This window comes from Panthera tigris, chromosome C1 (genome assembly GCF_018350195.1).
Source record: "Panthera tigris isolate Pti1 chromosome C1, P.tigris_Pti1_mat1.1, whole genome shotgun sequence".
In the NCBI taxonomy this organism is placed as follows: Eukaryota; Metazoa; Chordata; class Mammalia; order Carnivora; family Felidae; genus Panthera; species Panthera tigris.
Genome location: NC_056667.1, coordinates 65633464 through 65646469, shown reverse-complemented (window position 1 = coordinate 65646469; position 13006 = coordinate 65633464). Strand labels below are relative to the sequence as shown.

Sequence of the window (13006 nt, the reverse complement as noted above, 5' to 3'; positions counted from 1 at the left end):
CATCAATGACATTATTTCCTTCTCTTTCCATAACATCTTTTAATAGTTCCATAATATGAGGGCACCTGGGTGCCTCAGTCAGTTAAGCGTCCAACTCTTGATCTTGGCTCAGATCAGTCTCAGGTTCGTGGGTTTGAGTGATAGATGACTTTTACAGACATGACCCATGACTCTCTTATGCTCTGTTCAACCCTAGCTCCCTACCTGGATCAATACAGAGAGTTTGGAAGGCCTCTGGGGTGGTGGAGTCATTACATTACACAGGACACCCTGTGTCCCTGAACCATTGATTGTGGAAAAATTACCTGAACACTAACCGTGGTGTCTGTCTAGAGCAGTCAATAATCTTTTTATTGTACTGAGCCATTACATGTTTAGATACATTTATAGCAGTTAGTCTATTATAATTAATATAATAATTCAAAGTGACAAAGCATATAAATGGGATTTGCAAATCTTACCTGACCTGTCCATAGTAGTCATTTTTGAAAAAAGAGAGGAATTCATCTTTAGTTGTCTGCCATATGTTAACTTCTATACTTATATTCTTAATGTTTGAAAATGAGGAAGTGGAAATAAAATGTAAGTTAAAGATGAAATGCAGGGGCGCCTGGGTGGTTCATTCGGTTAAGCCTCCAATGCTTGATCTCAGCTCAGGTCATGATCTCACTGTTTGTGACTTTGAGCCCCACGTCCAGCTACACACTGGCAGTGTGGAGCCTGCTTGGGATTCTCTCTTTCCCTCTCTCTCTGCCCCTCCTCTGCTTTCTCTCTCTCTCTCTCTCTCTCTCTCTCTCTCTCAAAATAAATAAATAAACTTTAAAAAATAGAATTTGAATAAAGTTTCCATTTTCCTTCTGAAGTCACTACCTCGATATCTTTCCATCTTGCAAAACAGACCCATAATTCATTTGATGAATTCTTATTATACATTTTGGCATTTTTAAATAATTCTCATAGAGGCAGCAGGATGCAACAGTTAAGAGAACAGGCTTTGGAACCAAACTACCTGGCTCTGCAACTAAATAGCTGTGTGATGTTGGCAAGTTACTTTTCTCTCTAGTCCTTATTTTCTTCAGCAGTTAGCATAACAATGGCAGCTACTTCCTAGAGCTTATGTAAGGATTCAGTGAATTCATATTTATAAAACAGTTGGAAAATTCTCCAACTCTTAGTCATCACTAGATGTCTGCAATAGCCTGTGTGTGAATTAAATGGTAAACAATTCATTCTTTAAAGAGAAATTAAATTTGGTTTGATAAAAACGGGGGGTAAAAATCAAAGGCATTTTTCCAACTTTGTTTTTACAATTCCCTCATGATTTCTCTCTGTGTTCCCCAATTGGGCTTCCCTGTACCTTCAGAAATGTTTCAATGACCTTCTGCTTGCATCTTTGCCCAACATTCTGCCTTCCTGTTAGTGACCTTCCTGCTCTCTACCCAATACTTATCTATCCTACATTCACTTCAAGCTCTTTCTCTGTTTTCACATAGCTTTCTCTTCTGTGTCTTCATGTCCACATTTCCCATATAATTTATTTTAAGGATACCAGTCACTGGATTAGGGTCCACCTAATTCAGTATAACCTCAACTTGATTACATCTGCAAATGCCCTGTTTATAAAGTCATAGTCAACAAGACACAGGCTTAAGACTTGAACATATCTTTTTGCAAGACATAATTCAACCTACAGCAAGATTTGGTGCCACCTGAAAATATTTTCTGTCTCTTCCAGTCCCTCATGATCACTATGGAAAAGCACGTACTTTTGGTTTTATTTACTTGACAGATTATATCAATTTGCTTTCTAATTTTTACAAAGGGCTTATGAACCTATATATTTTCTGATAAGTTGTTTTACAATACTATTAGGCAAAGCCTTGGACGATGATATAATTTTTTTGTATTTGTGTACTCTTCTATAGGACAATAAAATGCACATAGTAATGAATAAAAATATTAATGAATAAGTGAAGAAACCTAGTAATGCGAAATTCTTCTAGGGAATAAGTAATAAAGATAAATGGTACATGATTAGAACATGTCAATTTGTAATCTCTGATTTTTTTAACTTACGATATGCTTTTGACTAATTATAAAGAGAATTATAAACTTACAAATGAGTATATATGTATTGACATTATTATAATTAAATTTCATATAAAATCTGGAAAATGTCCCAGTATACATCCGATAACTATGTTCCGTGTTTCAGAAATAAGAGATTCTATTTTGCTTTGCAACAACAAAGAAGGCTTCCCACTGTAAATAAGAATAACACAGGGTGGAATGTCGATCGGACCATTAATTTTTCCTAGAAATTGACATCGCATTACCTTATACTGTTTAACAGTCACAATTCCCAAATCCTGGTAGGAAATATTAGAAATCAATTTCAATTATATAAAAATAATGTTTTAAATTGATATGTCCACAGATGATAATGAGTGTGGAAATTTGACCCAGTCCTGTGGTGAAAATGCCAACTGCACTAACACAGAGGGAAGTTACTACTGTATGTGTGCACCTGGTTTCAGATCCAGCAGTAACCAGGACAGGTTTATCACAAATGATGGAACCCTCTGCATAGGTAAGTTTGACTACCTAACTTAAAATCGGTACCTCTCACTTATTGCTTATTACCTCCAGAGATTAAATAATATTTGAACCAAATTCTGCCAGTCTTTGAGCGTACCCTAGATGTGCAGTACTTTTAGAAATTTCATTAATTCTTTTAGTCTTCTAACACTGTTTAGTCAGTTACTATGGAATATTTATCTAAAGATGTAAGAAAAAAAAATCAGGGGAGAAAATCAAGCAGTTCATAAGAAAAAAAATCATGAAAGTATGAAATCTAGTGTGGTGGCAAACCACAGGATAAATATTTACACTTGAGAATAATATGTTAATTCAAGAAAACTACGATTTGCATGGCAAGATATTGATGCTTTTATAAATATGCACTCTGAGATGGGCTCTACATTTTCTCAGAAAATGTTCAGAAAGGCATTACTTCTAAAAGACTTGTTCTAGGGGTGCCTGGGTGGTTCAGTCAGTTAAGCATTGGAGTCTTGGTTTCAGCTCAGGTCTCATGGTTGTCAGATCCAGCTCTATGCTGACAGAATGGAGCCGGCTTGGGATTCTCTCCCTTTCTCTGCCCCTCCTCTGCTCTCGCTTTCTGTCTCTCTCAAAATAAATAAATAAACATTTTTTTAAATAAATAAATAAAAGAATTGTTCTACTGCTTTTAGTATTGTCAGCTGAAAGGTAGTTACACTTAAGATCTGCATTAAGTTTTTCTGAACACTTGAGTCCTATTTAGAAAATCATTTCAGGTTTACTAAAATGTTTTCTGGAATGATGATAATAATTTCAATTAAATCCCTAAGTGAAATATTATTCTGAGTCTGAAGAGAGTATCTAGAAGTTTTTTTAATGTCCTTCTGTTGTAATTTGGTCATGCATTTGATATATCAGATCCTATAGAATTTGGATTAAAGTCGGAGAAAAAAAAGATTGTTTCAGAAATTCAAAAAGTTGAACAATTTTCAGGGGCAAATTCTCTGGGGCCAAAGACTTTTAACTTTGAAAGTAAGTTATAAATCATCTTAATCACGGTTTATACAACACTGTCCAATTTACCAACAACTAGTATAATTAATTATGGTTGATACTAATCTGCAAAATGAATACATGAACTGAGACCCTGCGAGTGAAATCACATGGCCAAGAGAAGATATTTTATTAGAACTCATGACTCTATATGCAACGTGGCTAAGGTAATGTGCTGCTTTCACTTTACACAGTTAGCTAAAAGAGAGACACCCAGGCTAATCTACATCACACTAAAGCTTTGCTTAGTTCCCTACTGAGATTCTCCTTAGTGAGCTAAGGAGAAGTCTAGCTATGTTCTTATTAACACATGAGAAGTTAGGAGACAGTGTTCAAAGAAACTTCATCAGTGAAATGTCTCCATCAAAGAAATTATCCTGTCTCGTGTACCTGTGGTTCATAACATTTACTCCGCTATATAAACAGAAAAGAGTTTGTTCTCCTCATTTGATCTCTAAGATAAGTGAGGGCTACTTCTGATTCACATGTTTAGGTAAAAGGAGGATTAGAATCACAGTCTCGTATCCAGAAAGCTACAGGAGGCTAAAGCAGGTGGCCATCTACATCTTATGCATTGATCTGAATCTTGCAAGTGCAGAGGATCAAGTTTTGCAAGGGCATAAAAGACTTAAAATATGAGACAATTGAACGATAACTTCACTTTTAGTGTTTGCAGCAAAAAATTTTATTGGAATATAGCTTTACAGTATATTCAGGATCTAGTCTATGAAGCTCCCCAGAAAACTTGTAATACCTCACCATTTGATATTCTCAAACCTCTGCTCTTGTTGCTTGTCTTCTTAGAATGTTATGCATATGTGTGTTTTAGCTTTAGTAGTTAAGTTCTAATTACGTAGCTCTGTAAGCTTTACTAGAAATGTTCCAGTTAGTGAAGAAATATAACTCACAACATCTTAATCACTTAATTTTAACTATGTTCTCCATTTCCTCTTGTCTCTGGAAGACATCAGTCTTTTCATCTGATCATTTTTACTTTTAATATGCTTCAATTCACAAAACGCTGTATTTCTCTGTCTGTGTTTCTTACAAGTAGAGAATTCCTATATTAGAAAAAAATTGAATCACAGACACAGAAAAAACACATACACACAAAGATGATTGAATGCCAACGTTTCATGGAGGTATAACATATTTGTAATTTATGACTCTTTCTCCCAACACTCATTTATTATTGAGATACTATAGAATGCCCCTAAGTTTTGGCTAATTCCCTTTTTAGCTATTTTAAGCAATCAGTAAACACAAGAACTATATTAAAACCCAGTACCCAATATTGAGTCCTTCAGTTTCTACCTGTTTCATTTGATGGATGATTCACTGAAAAACTTGTTCTCTGGAACATTGTTATTTCTCACCAATTTTGTTGTCCTTAAGGATTAAGCTTTTTTGAGAATTAGAACAGTTGTATCTTTTTTTTTCTCTAGTCCTATAGTAATTTTCATTGTGCACTATGATAATCCTCAGGAGAATTTGAACAGAGAACTATAATTCTGTTTCCTTTTACATTAGTGTTGCCTCTGATTTGAAAGTTTACCTGATCCTTAAATTTGACATGTCTGGTAATTATAGTCATTAGGAATCTCTAAAAATAAATAATGAAAAACTCCAATTCAGGGCAAGAAAAGACCCAAGCAAAATTCTTTGCCTTTAGTCTATATTCAAATACTATTGGCCACAGATAAGATCATTTTGTTGCAAAAGGATTTGAGGCAGATTTAGTGTCCTGTGTATTTGCCTTCCCCTGTAATTACAGTAAAACAGAATTTCAGATACCTAGCTTCCTCCCAAGAGACCTGGTTCCAGACTTGCATTTCACAAATGGGAAAAAAGAGGCATCCAATAGGAAAGTGGTTCTCCCAAGGCCAAATGAGTAGAACCTAAAAGCTTCACATTTACTAAGTGCTTAAGACCAAGCGTTTACTGCTTGTAATTTTTTATGCCGCATTGCCTTGGGTATGCTGATAATTTCAGATTTTTTTATGGCTTTGGATAATATTAACATCCAGTTTGTCTTCACAAATTACTTTCAGTAATTGAACATTTTATCTTTTCTTCGCAGTGTGTGAGTTAAACGTTAGACAAATCAGTTATTGATGAAAATTGTAAGAATCAAAACAATCATATGATCATGTTTTGAAAGAAGATTATGATAAAACACTGTTGGGTTGGCTCATTGTAGACATGAAAAACAAGCACAACCTCACTAATGAAAAGTACCAAGTGAATTTTTTGATGTGCAAACCAAGCAAACAATTGTTATGATGTGCTTACGTTTGGCAAAATCACCTTATTAGTATTAAGCCCAGTGTTAGGTTGGTGGTAGAAAAAGTGGATCAGTTATTAAATATGGTATGCCAATTCTAGCCTGACTGAAATAATTCCAGAGTAGCAATTTAACTTTTATTAAGCTGAGGTGGGGGTTCTTTTCCTCTTTTACATCTCTGGGGAGTACCAAGACATGGCAGTCTAATGAGACACTCATTATCAATATGTTTTCTCCAAACTTACATATTCACAGGGCTCCTGCTATTAAGAAAACATGCAGTCTGAATAGAATCACTGGGCCTATTATATCTTGGGCACTAGTTCAAAACACCTTCATGTACATTTCCTCATTTGTTTTAAAAAAGAACTCTTTTGAAGTAAAAGGTATTTTTTAGAGTATTACCCAAAGTCACAAAACTAATGAGTATTACAGCTAGAATTTGAGTTAAGATCCTCTACAGGGCCTTTACCTGTAAGAAGGACACATAGTGATTTGATTAGATCTCAGCTAATGAGGCCCTGCAAGAGAATGCTAGAGAAGTTAGTGTAGGTCTTACTGCAAAATATCACGTTCATTTTGGTAAACCAGTTGCATCTTATTTGGGCATGGCATACTCTTTCAATATCTGATGATTCTGTCTACATTACTCGGTTGCAAGGGGCGTAGAGGGATATCCTGACACTAGTAGAAGCTTTTTGACTAGTCTGGTACATAGCCAGTTGTCACACACTCCATTATTAGGTTAGATTCAATAAACTCTACTACCAAGGCACAGAGTGAGAAGGATATCAAATTCAGCCAACTGCACTTACACATTTGAGTAAATAAGTTATAAAAACAAAAAGTATAAGCAAGAAAAGTATAAATAATCTGGAAAACAGTCCTTTAATGGGATGATTAAGATTTTTAAAGGATTACTTTGGTAGGTTAATTAATATTCTTGTATAACATTTGGAGTCAGAATATGAAAATTTTCATAATGTTAATCTTGAATGCTGGTCTCCCAAGCTACTACCTCCTTATTATTTTTGATTACTGTTTTGTCACTTGGTGAACTTAGAGCTTGAAATACCCTACATGATCCAAGGCTGACATTCTGGGATGATAACTAGCAAAGTGAGTGGTGGTAGAAAGGCTTGAACTAGAGCGGAGACCCCAAGAAGCACCACAGGCATGGAGGATGCACAGGGAAAAACTGAAACACCGTCAGTTACGAACACCAACGTTATATATACCTGTGTCCAAAATGCACAAGAGAGGGTGGAAATTGAGTTTGCAAAGATTTCTATGTTGCTTAGACATTGGGTTTGGGACAAAGTTGCCAAGAAGAGTTGCACCTTTAAATAATTTTAAAATTAAGAGAAATCAATACCTCATTTCCTGTTAGCCATATAAGGCATCTAAAAATATGAAACATGGGCATGGGGTGCCTGGGTGGCTCAGTCGGTTAAGTGTTTGACTTCAGCTCATGGCTTGTGAGTCAGAGTCCCACTTCGGGCTATGTGCTGACAGTTCAGAGCCTGGAGCTTGCTTCGGATTCGTCTCCTTCTCTCTCTCTGCCCCTCCCCTGCTCACACTCTCTCTCTGTCTCTCTCTCTGTCTCTCTGTCTCTCTTGAAAGTAAGTAAACATTAAAAAAATTAAAAACATAAAATAAAATAAAAATATATAACATGGGCATTCAGAGAACCTAAGTTTCTTATTCATGAAATAAATGATTCTATCTATGATGTCACATGGGTCTGTCACATCTTCATTGGGGTGTTATCCTATTTGGATACAGTACATGCTACTTCTTCAGCCATGATCCAGAAAGAACTACTCTTTAGTTTTCTTATACATATTTTTTTCACTTCATTGATGTCATTAAAAATAATAACGCTAGTCTGCACTTCCACCTGGCTTCTTTTCTTTACCCTAACCTGGAATCCTTTAGTGGATGGTTCACTAAATCTTAAGAGTCAACCTGCTTTTGCTCATCTCCTACTTTATTTTCTGTCTTTGTGTGTGTGTATGTGTGTGTGTAGAGCGGCAGTCTTTAAACACACATACGCAGAAATGAGAGGAAGAGCTTGAGGGTACCAGGACGATATTCCTGTTTCTTTAAAGGTAGTATACTTGGATTCCTGGGTCATACAGATTATGAATATACAGACTTGAAAGAAGAATTAGGAGTTTCTCATCCTTTTTTTTTCAGGCCTGTGAATTGTCTTAATTCTAAGACCATTGCCTTTCTGGCTAATGGAAGTTTCTTCAAGAACTGCCGGGAGGCTCACTGTCAGTTCCAGTTTTGGGTGGTTCAATTTTTAATGGTATCCTGTCCCTTCATTACATTTTGGAAGTGAGAAGTTAGGATCAGCTACTTTTAAGATAACTAGCTAGATGGCTTTTTAAATTGGACTGTGATTACTACCCCCCCTTTTTTTATGACAAACAGTATTGTGGCACTCTATTAGTTTTTTTTTAATCAAATTTTATACGTAAGATTACAGGCTTATTCATTAATCTAACACAGAGTATCTCTAAGATGTCAGAGCCAGGCTGAGAACTCAAAAATCTTTGCATTAGTTTAAGGTAATGATTTGGACTCTTCCGTTCCTTGGAAGCATTCCCTATTGGAACTCTGCCTACTGGCAGAGTATTTATACTGCATTTATAACTTCAAGACATATTTCACTGCAGTATGTAAAATTTTAAATTAAGAATATAAATTATGTGAGCTTAAAACCTAACATTTTTATTGTGACTTTGATATATGGCTACTGAAAATCTAAGACTTAATTCTGCACAATTTGTTACTTTATCTATGATGACTGTGTATTAAGAATCATAGTAAAATATAACTTGGACAAAATTAATAAATAAGTTGTGGTAAAATTTTAAAGGAGTCACATCACACATTCTGCTAATTTTTAGGGTAACTTACTTGCAAACAAGAAGCTTTGGAAAGAAAGTGGGCTATTCTTTTTTATCCTCCAGATTACCCTAAACTGAGTTTAGCATAATACTAGAAAACAAAGAATTTTTGATGTATTTTAAAAATTGGTTCTTTATTAAATTAGGACAATGTTAAAATTGTCAATGATAGAAATTCATTTAATGGCTTTGGGGATGACTCATTCTTTTCAGAAAATAATTCAAGAGTTTGGTTGTTCCATGAAAGGGGGTTTTTAATACACTTTCAAAATGGATTGGCCAAATCAGGGTTTAAAAAAATGGTATGTGGCTCTTTGCTCTGTCATTCTGCAAATGATGGGATTTTCATTGCTTTCCTGTAAAATTTGATATGAAATCATTAACCATACCTAATATTGTATCAGCAAGGTAGCAACTGTGTAAGTACTAAATAAAAATTTAATTTTTTAAATATTTCCAGATATAGATGAGTGCAGTGGATCAGCTGCCTGTGGTGATCATGCGGTATGTGAAAACGTGGACGGTGGGTATAATTGCTCCTGCAAGGAAGGTTATCAGACATCCACAGGAAAATCTCAGTTCACGCCTAATGATGGCACTTACTGCCAAGGTAAATTATACGATGAAATTTTATGTATTATCGAAGAACTGTATAAAATATAATACTGCACAGTAGTGAAGTATACAAAGAACTGCATCTTCTAAGAAATATTCCAGTATTCCTGTATTGTCTATAAAATGAAATAAGAAAAGCTATTGCTTTATTTAATGGAAGAGGTACACCATATGTTTCACATAGTTAACATACTTTGTTCTGTAGGGTGACTACAATCTTCCATTTTGCCATAAAATATTGTGTATTTTATTGAGTAAAAATAAAGAATAGATAGAAATAAATAAGGAAAAATAAATGAATGCAATGAAAATAAACACTGTATTTTATTATGAGTAAGATTCTTTAAATAATGAAAAGTAAATAAATGTTAATGAAAAAACAAAAAAATGAAAACAAAACTCAAGTGTTAAGAATGTTTTTTTAATATTTAAATAAGGGAGCAAAGTTATTAGAATTAATATAGTCATCTTAGGAAAAAAGTATTTTTAAACATTTACTATATACTCTTTTTTCTTCTACAGAAAATGTGAGTGCAGACTGCCATCTAGATAATGCCTGTATTGCTGCAAATATTGATAAGAGGTTAACAAAAGTAAGTAAACTAGTTGTATTAAGAATATATTATATTTTGACATTTTGGTTCCAGTTAAAATCCTTCCTGCATCACATGTAAAAAAGACTAACAATCAGGGGCACCTGGGTGGCTCAGTCAGTTAAGCATCCAACTCTTGATTTCAGCTCAGGTCATGATCTCACAGTTCGTGAGATCAAATCCCATATCAGGATCCATGTGGACAGTGTGGAGCCTGCTTGGGGCTCTCTCTGTCCGTCTCTCTCTTTCCCTTCCCTGCACTAGCACTCTCTATCAAATAAATAAACATTAAAAAAAAGTAACAACCAGTTGATCTTCTTGTATTTACGTATAGAGATTTAAATAATTTGTTTGAGTCATAGAAAGGAGCAATTCGAAAATCCCCAAAGCATTGAAGACTTTTAGATATTTAACATATATTACTTTTTCACTATTAGTATACTGGAAAAAATTTTTAACATACAAAAAAAGTTGATGAATAAAATAGTAAAAACACACTTTGACCCCAGGCCCATTCCCACATTCTAAGAAGACATAATGAATGCAACTAGGTTTTGTACTTCAAAGGAAATATTTCAAAGAGTAAATAAAGTAGGACATTCACAAAATTATTGTCATGTGATTGAAAGTGTGACTCTCAACATGATTAACAATCAACTAAAAGCAAATTTCCAATATATCACATTGTAAAGAATTTTCTCGGGTTGATTAAAATCTAATTCAAATTAAGTTATAATTTTTCAGAACTTTTAAAAGCTAATGTTTAAAGGTTATTAATTCAAGCATGCAGTTTCTTTTCTAAAGTAATTTCTGTGCTTTTTATTTGGTCACCCTTTGTAAATAGTTTCAAATTTTAGTGCTGCATGTTATGGTTTAGGTGTAGTCTGATAACTTACTAATACATAGCACAAGAAAAATAAACTTAGAATAAATTTGACATTCTTGAAAAGCTCCAGTACTACTATAATTTGGTTTCTTTTCTCTGGACTCATTTTTGTACAGATTAGACACATAAAAGAACCTGTGGCTCTGCTACAAGAAGTCTATAGAAATTCTGTGAAAGATCTTTCACCGATGGATATAATTACATATATAGAAATATTAGCTGAATCATCCCCATTACTGGGTGACATGAATAGCACTAATTCAACCAAGGACACTCCTTCTAATTCAACTCTTACTGTAAGTATATTGAGCTTTAACTCAATATAACTGAGCTTTAAACTTTCCCTTACATCTGTGATTCATGTAAGATTCCAACATTTTTTTAAAAGACACACTATTTTTTTTCTAACAGGAATTTGTAAAAACTGTGAATAATTTTGTTCAAAAGGACACATTTATCGTTTGGGACAAGTTACCTACGAATCGTAGAAGAACTCATCTTACAAAACTGATGCATGCTACTGAACAGGCTACTTTAAGGATAGCTCAGAACTTCCAAAAGACCACTCAGTTCGATACTAATTCAAGTGATATAGGTAAGAAGCCAAGGTCAATTTCAAAACAATAGTGTTTCCTAAACAAGCCATTCTAAAAAGGGAATGTATTTAAAATACTGCTAATTGGGGGCGCCTGGGTGGCTCAGTCGGTTAAGCGGCCGACTTTGGCTCAGGTCATGATCTCGCGGTCCGTGAGTTCGAGCCCCGCATCGGGGCTCTGGGCTGACAGCTCAGAGCCTAGAGCCTGTTTCAGATTCTGTGTCTCCCTCTCTCTCTGACCCTCCCCCATTCATGCTCTGTCTCACTCTGTCTCAAAAATAAATAAACCTTAAAATAAATTATAAAAAAATAAAAATAAAAAAAATAAAATACTGCTAATTGAATTGGCAGCTGTTTGATCAATGCAGAAGCTAATGGCAATGCACATTGCAAGAGTAATATGAATGAAGTATGAATCAAAAGGATGGGTACCTAACCATTGCCTCCTTCGTACCTTCTGCACCTTATCCTATTCCTGAGCTATTTAGCATTTAAATGCTCAGAGTACAATACTCCCTTGTCATTTTGAGTTAGTCATCTCAGGACTTCTTAGGGTCTACCTTGACCAAAGACAGTTCTAGACAGATTTTCTGATATGAAACAATCAACATAGCAAACTAGAACGTTTCCTCCTTCATGCAATCTCATACTTAGAACATTCAGAATTTGAATCAAAGTGAAGATGCCTATAAAGTTGTTCTGAGGAAACAAAGTATATTTTCTGATAATCATTGCATTCATCTATATTGTATTGTCTGGGAGACATCTTGCTGTGCAACAGCAGGTAAGCAAAAATCACTCTGTTATATCAGAGTGTTATATATACTTACCACTTACTCAAAATTAAAGTAGCAAGCTTTATGACTAATATATAGGAGCCTTGCATTTCTGTGATGTTCTTGCATAAAAAAGGTGAACTACCCCAGGTAAAGAAATTATCACTCGAGAATTTAACTCAATCACTCTCCATATAGTAAATTATACACCATCCTCTATACCATTGTGGTTGCTTATCTTTGGTTTAGTAATTATAGTTTATAGCTCCCTGGTGTACATACATATTTTGTCTTTCATTTAACTCAATAAAGATTAAATTAAACCATGAGTGCTATGGTGAAATTAGAAAGTTAAAACTTGAGTTAGATTTTTAGATATAAACTATAAGGTCCAGGCATGTTCAGAATGTGTTCATTCTACCTACCATAAAAAAGTTGAAATACAATAATGATGGATAACAATGTTCCTAACTAAATGAATACACTGAATAAACTAATTTCAGAGAATTTATGATTTTTGTGATTTTGTTTCAGCTCTCAAAACTTTCTGTTTTGATTCAAATCACATGAAATATATTCATCCCCATATGAATGTGGATGGAGATTATATAAAGATATTTCCAAAGAGAAAAGCTGCATATGATTCATATGGTAAGACTTTGATAGTCTTATATTCAATGTCAGTGATTTGCAATAAATACTTATCATGCCTTTGATTATATCATAT

At 34.4% G+C, this 13006-nt stretch overlaps 1 protein-coding gene across 1 annotated transcript in view; it reads left to right on the top strand.

The window, feature by feature from the left end:
• The window catches only part of ADGRL4 (adhesion G protein-coupled receptor L4), a 111273-nt gene that overhangs the window by 55771 nt on the left and 42496 nt on the right, over positions 1-13006 (top strand). The window contains exons 3-8 of the mRNA XM_007079197.2: positions 2438-2590; positions 9275-9424; positions 9952-10022; positions 11025-11204; positions 11320-11503; positions 12814-12930. Coding sequence (XP_007079259.1) covers positions 2438-2590; positions 9275-9424; positions 9952-10022; positions 11025-11204; positions 11320-11503; positions 12814-12930 — 855 coding nt within the window. The remainder of the gene's footprint in view (positions 1-2437; positions 2591-9274; positions 9425-9951; positions 10023-11024; positions 11205-11319; positions 11504-12813; positions 12931-13006) is intronic.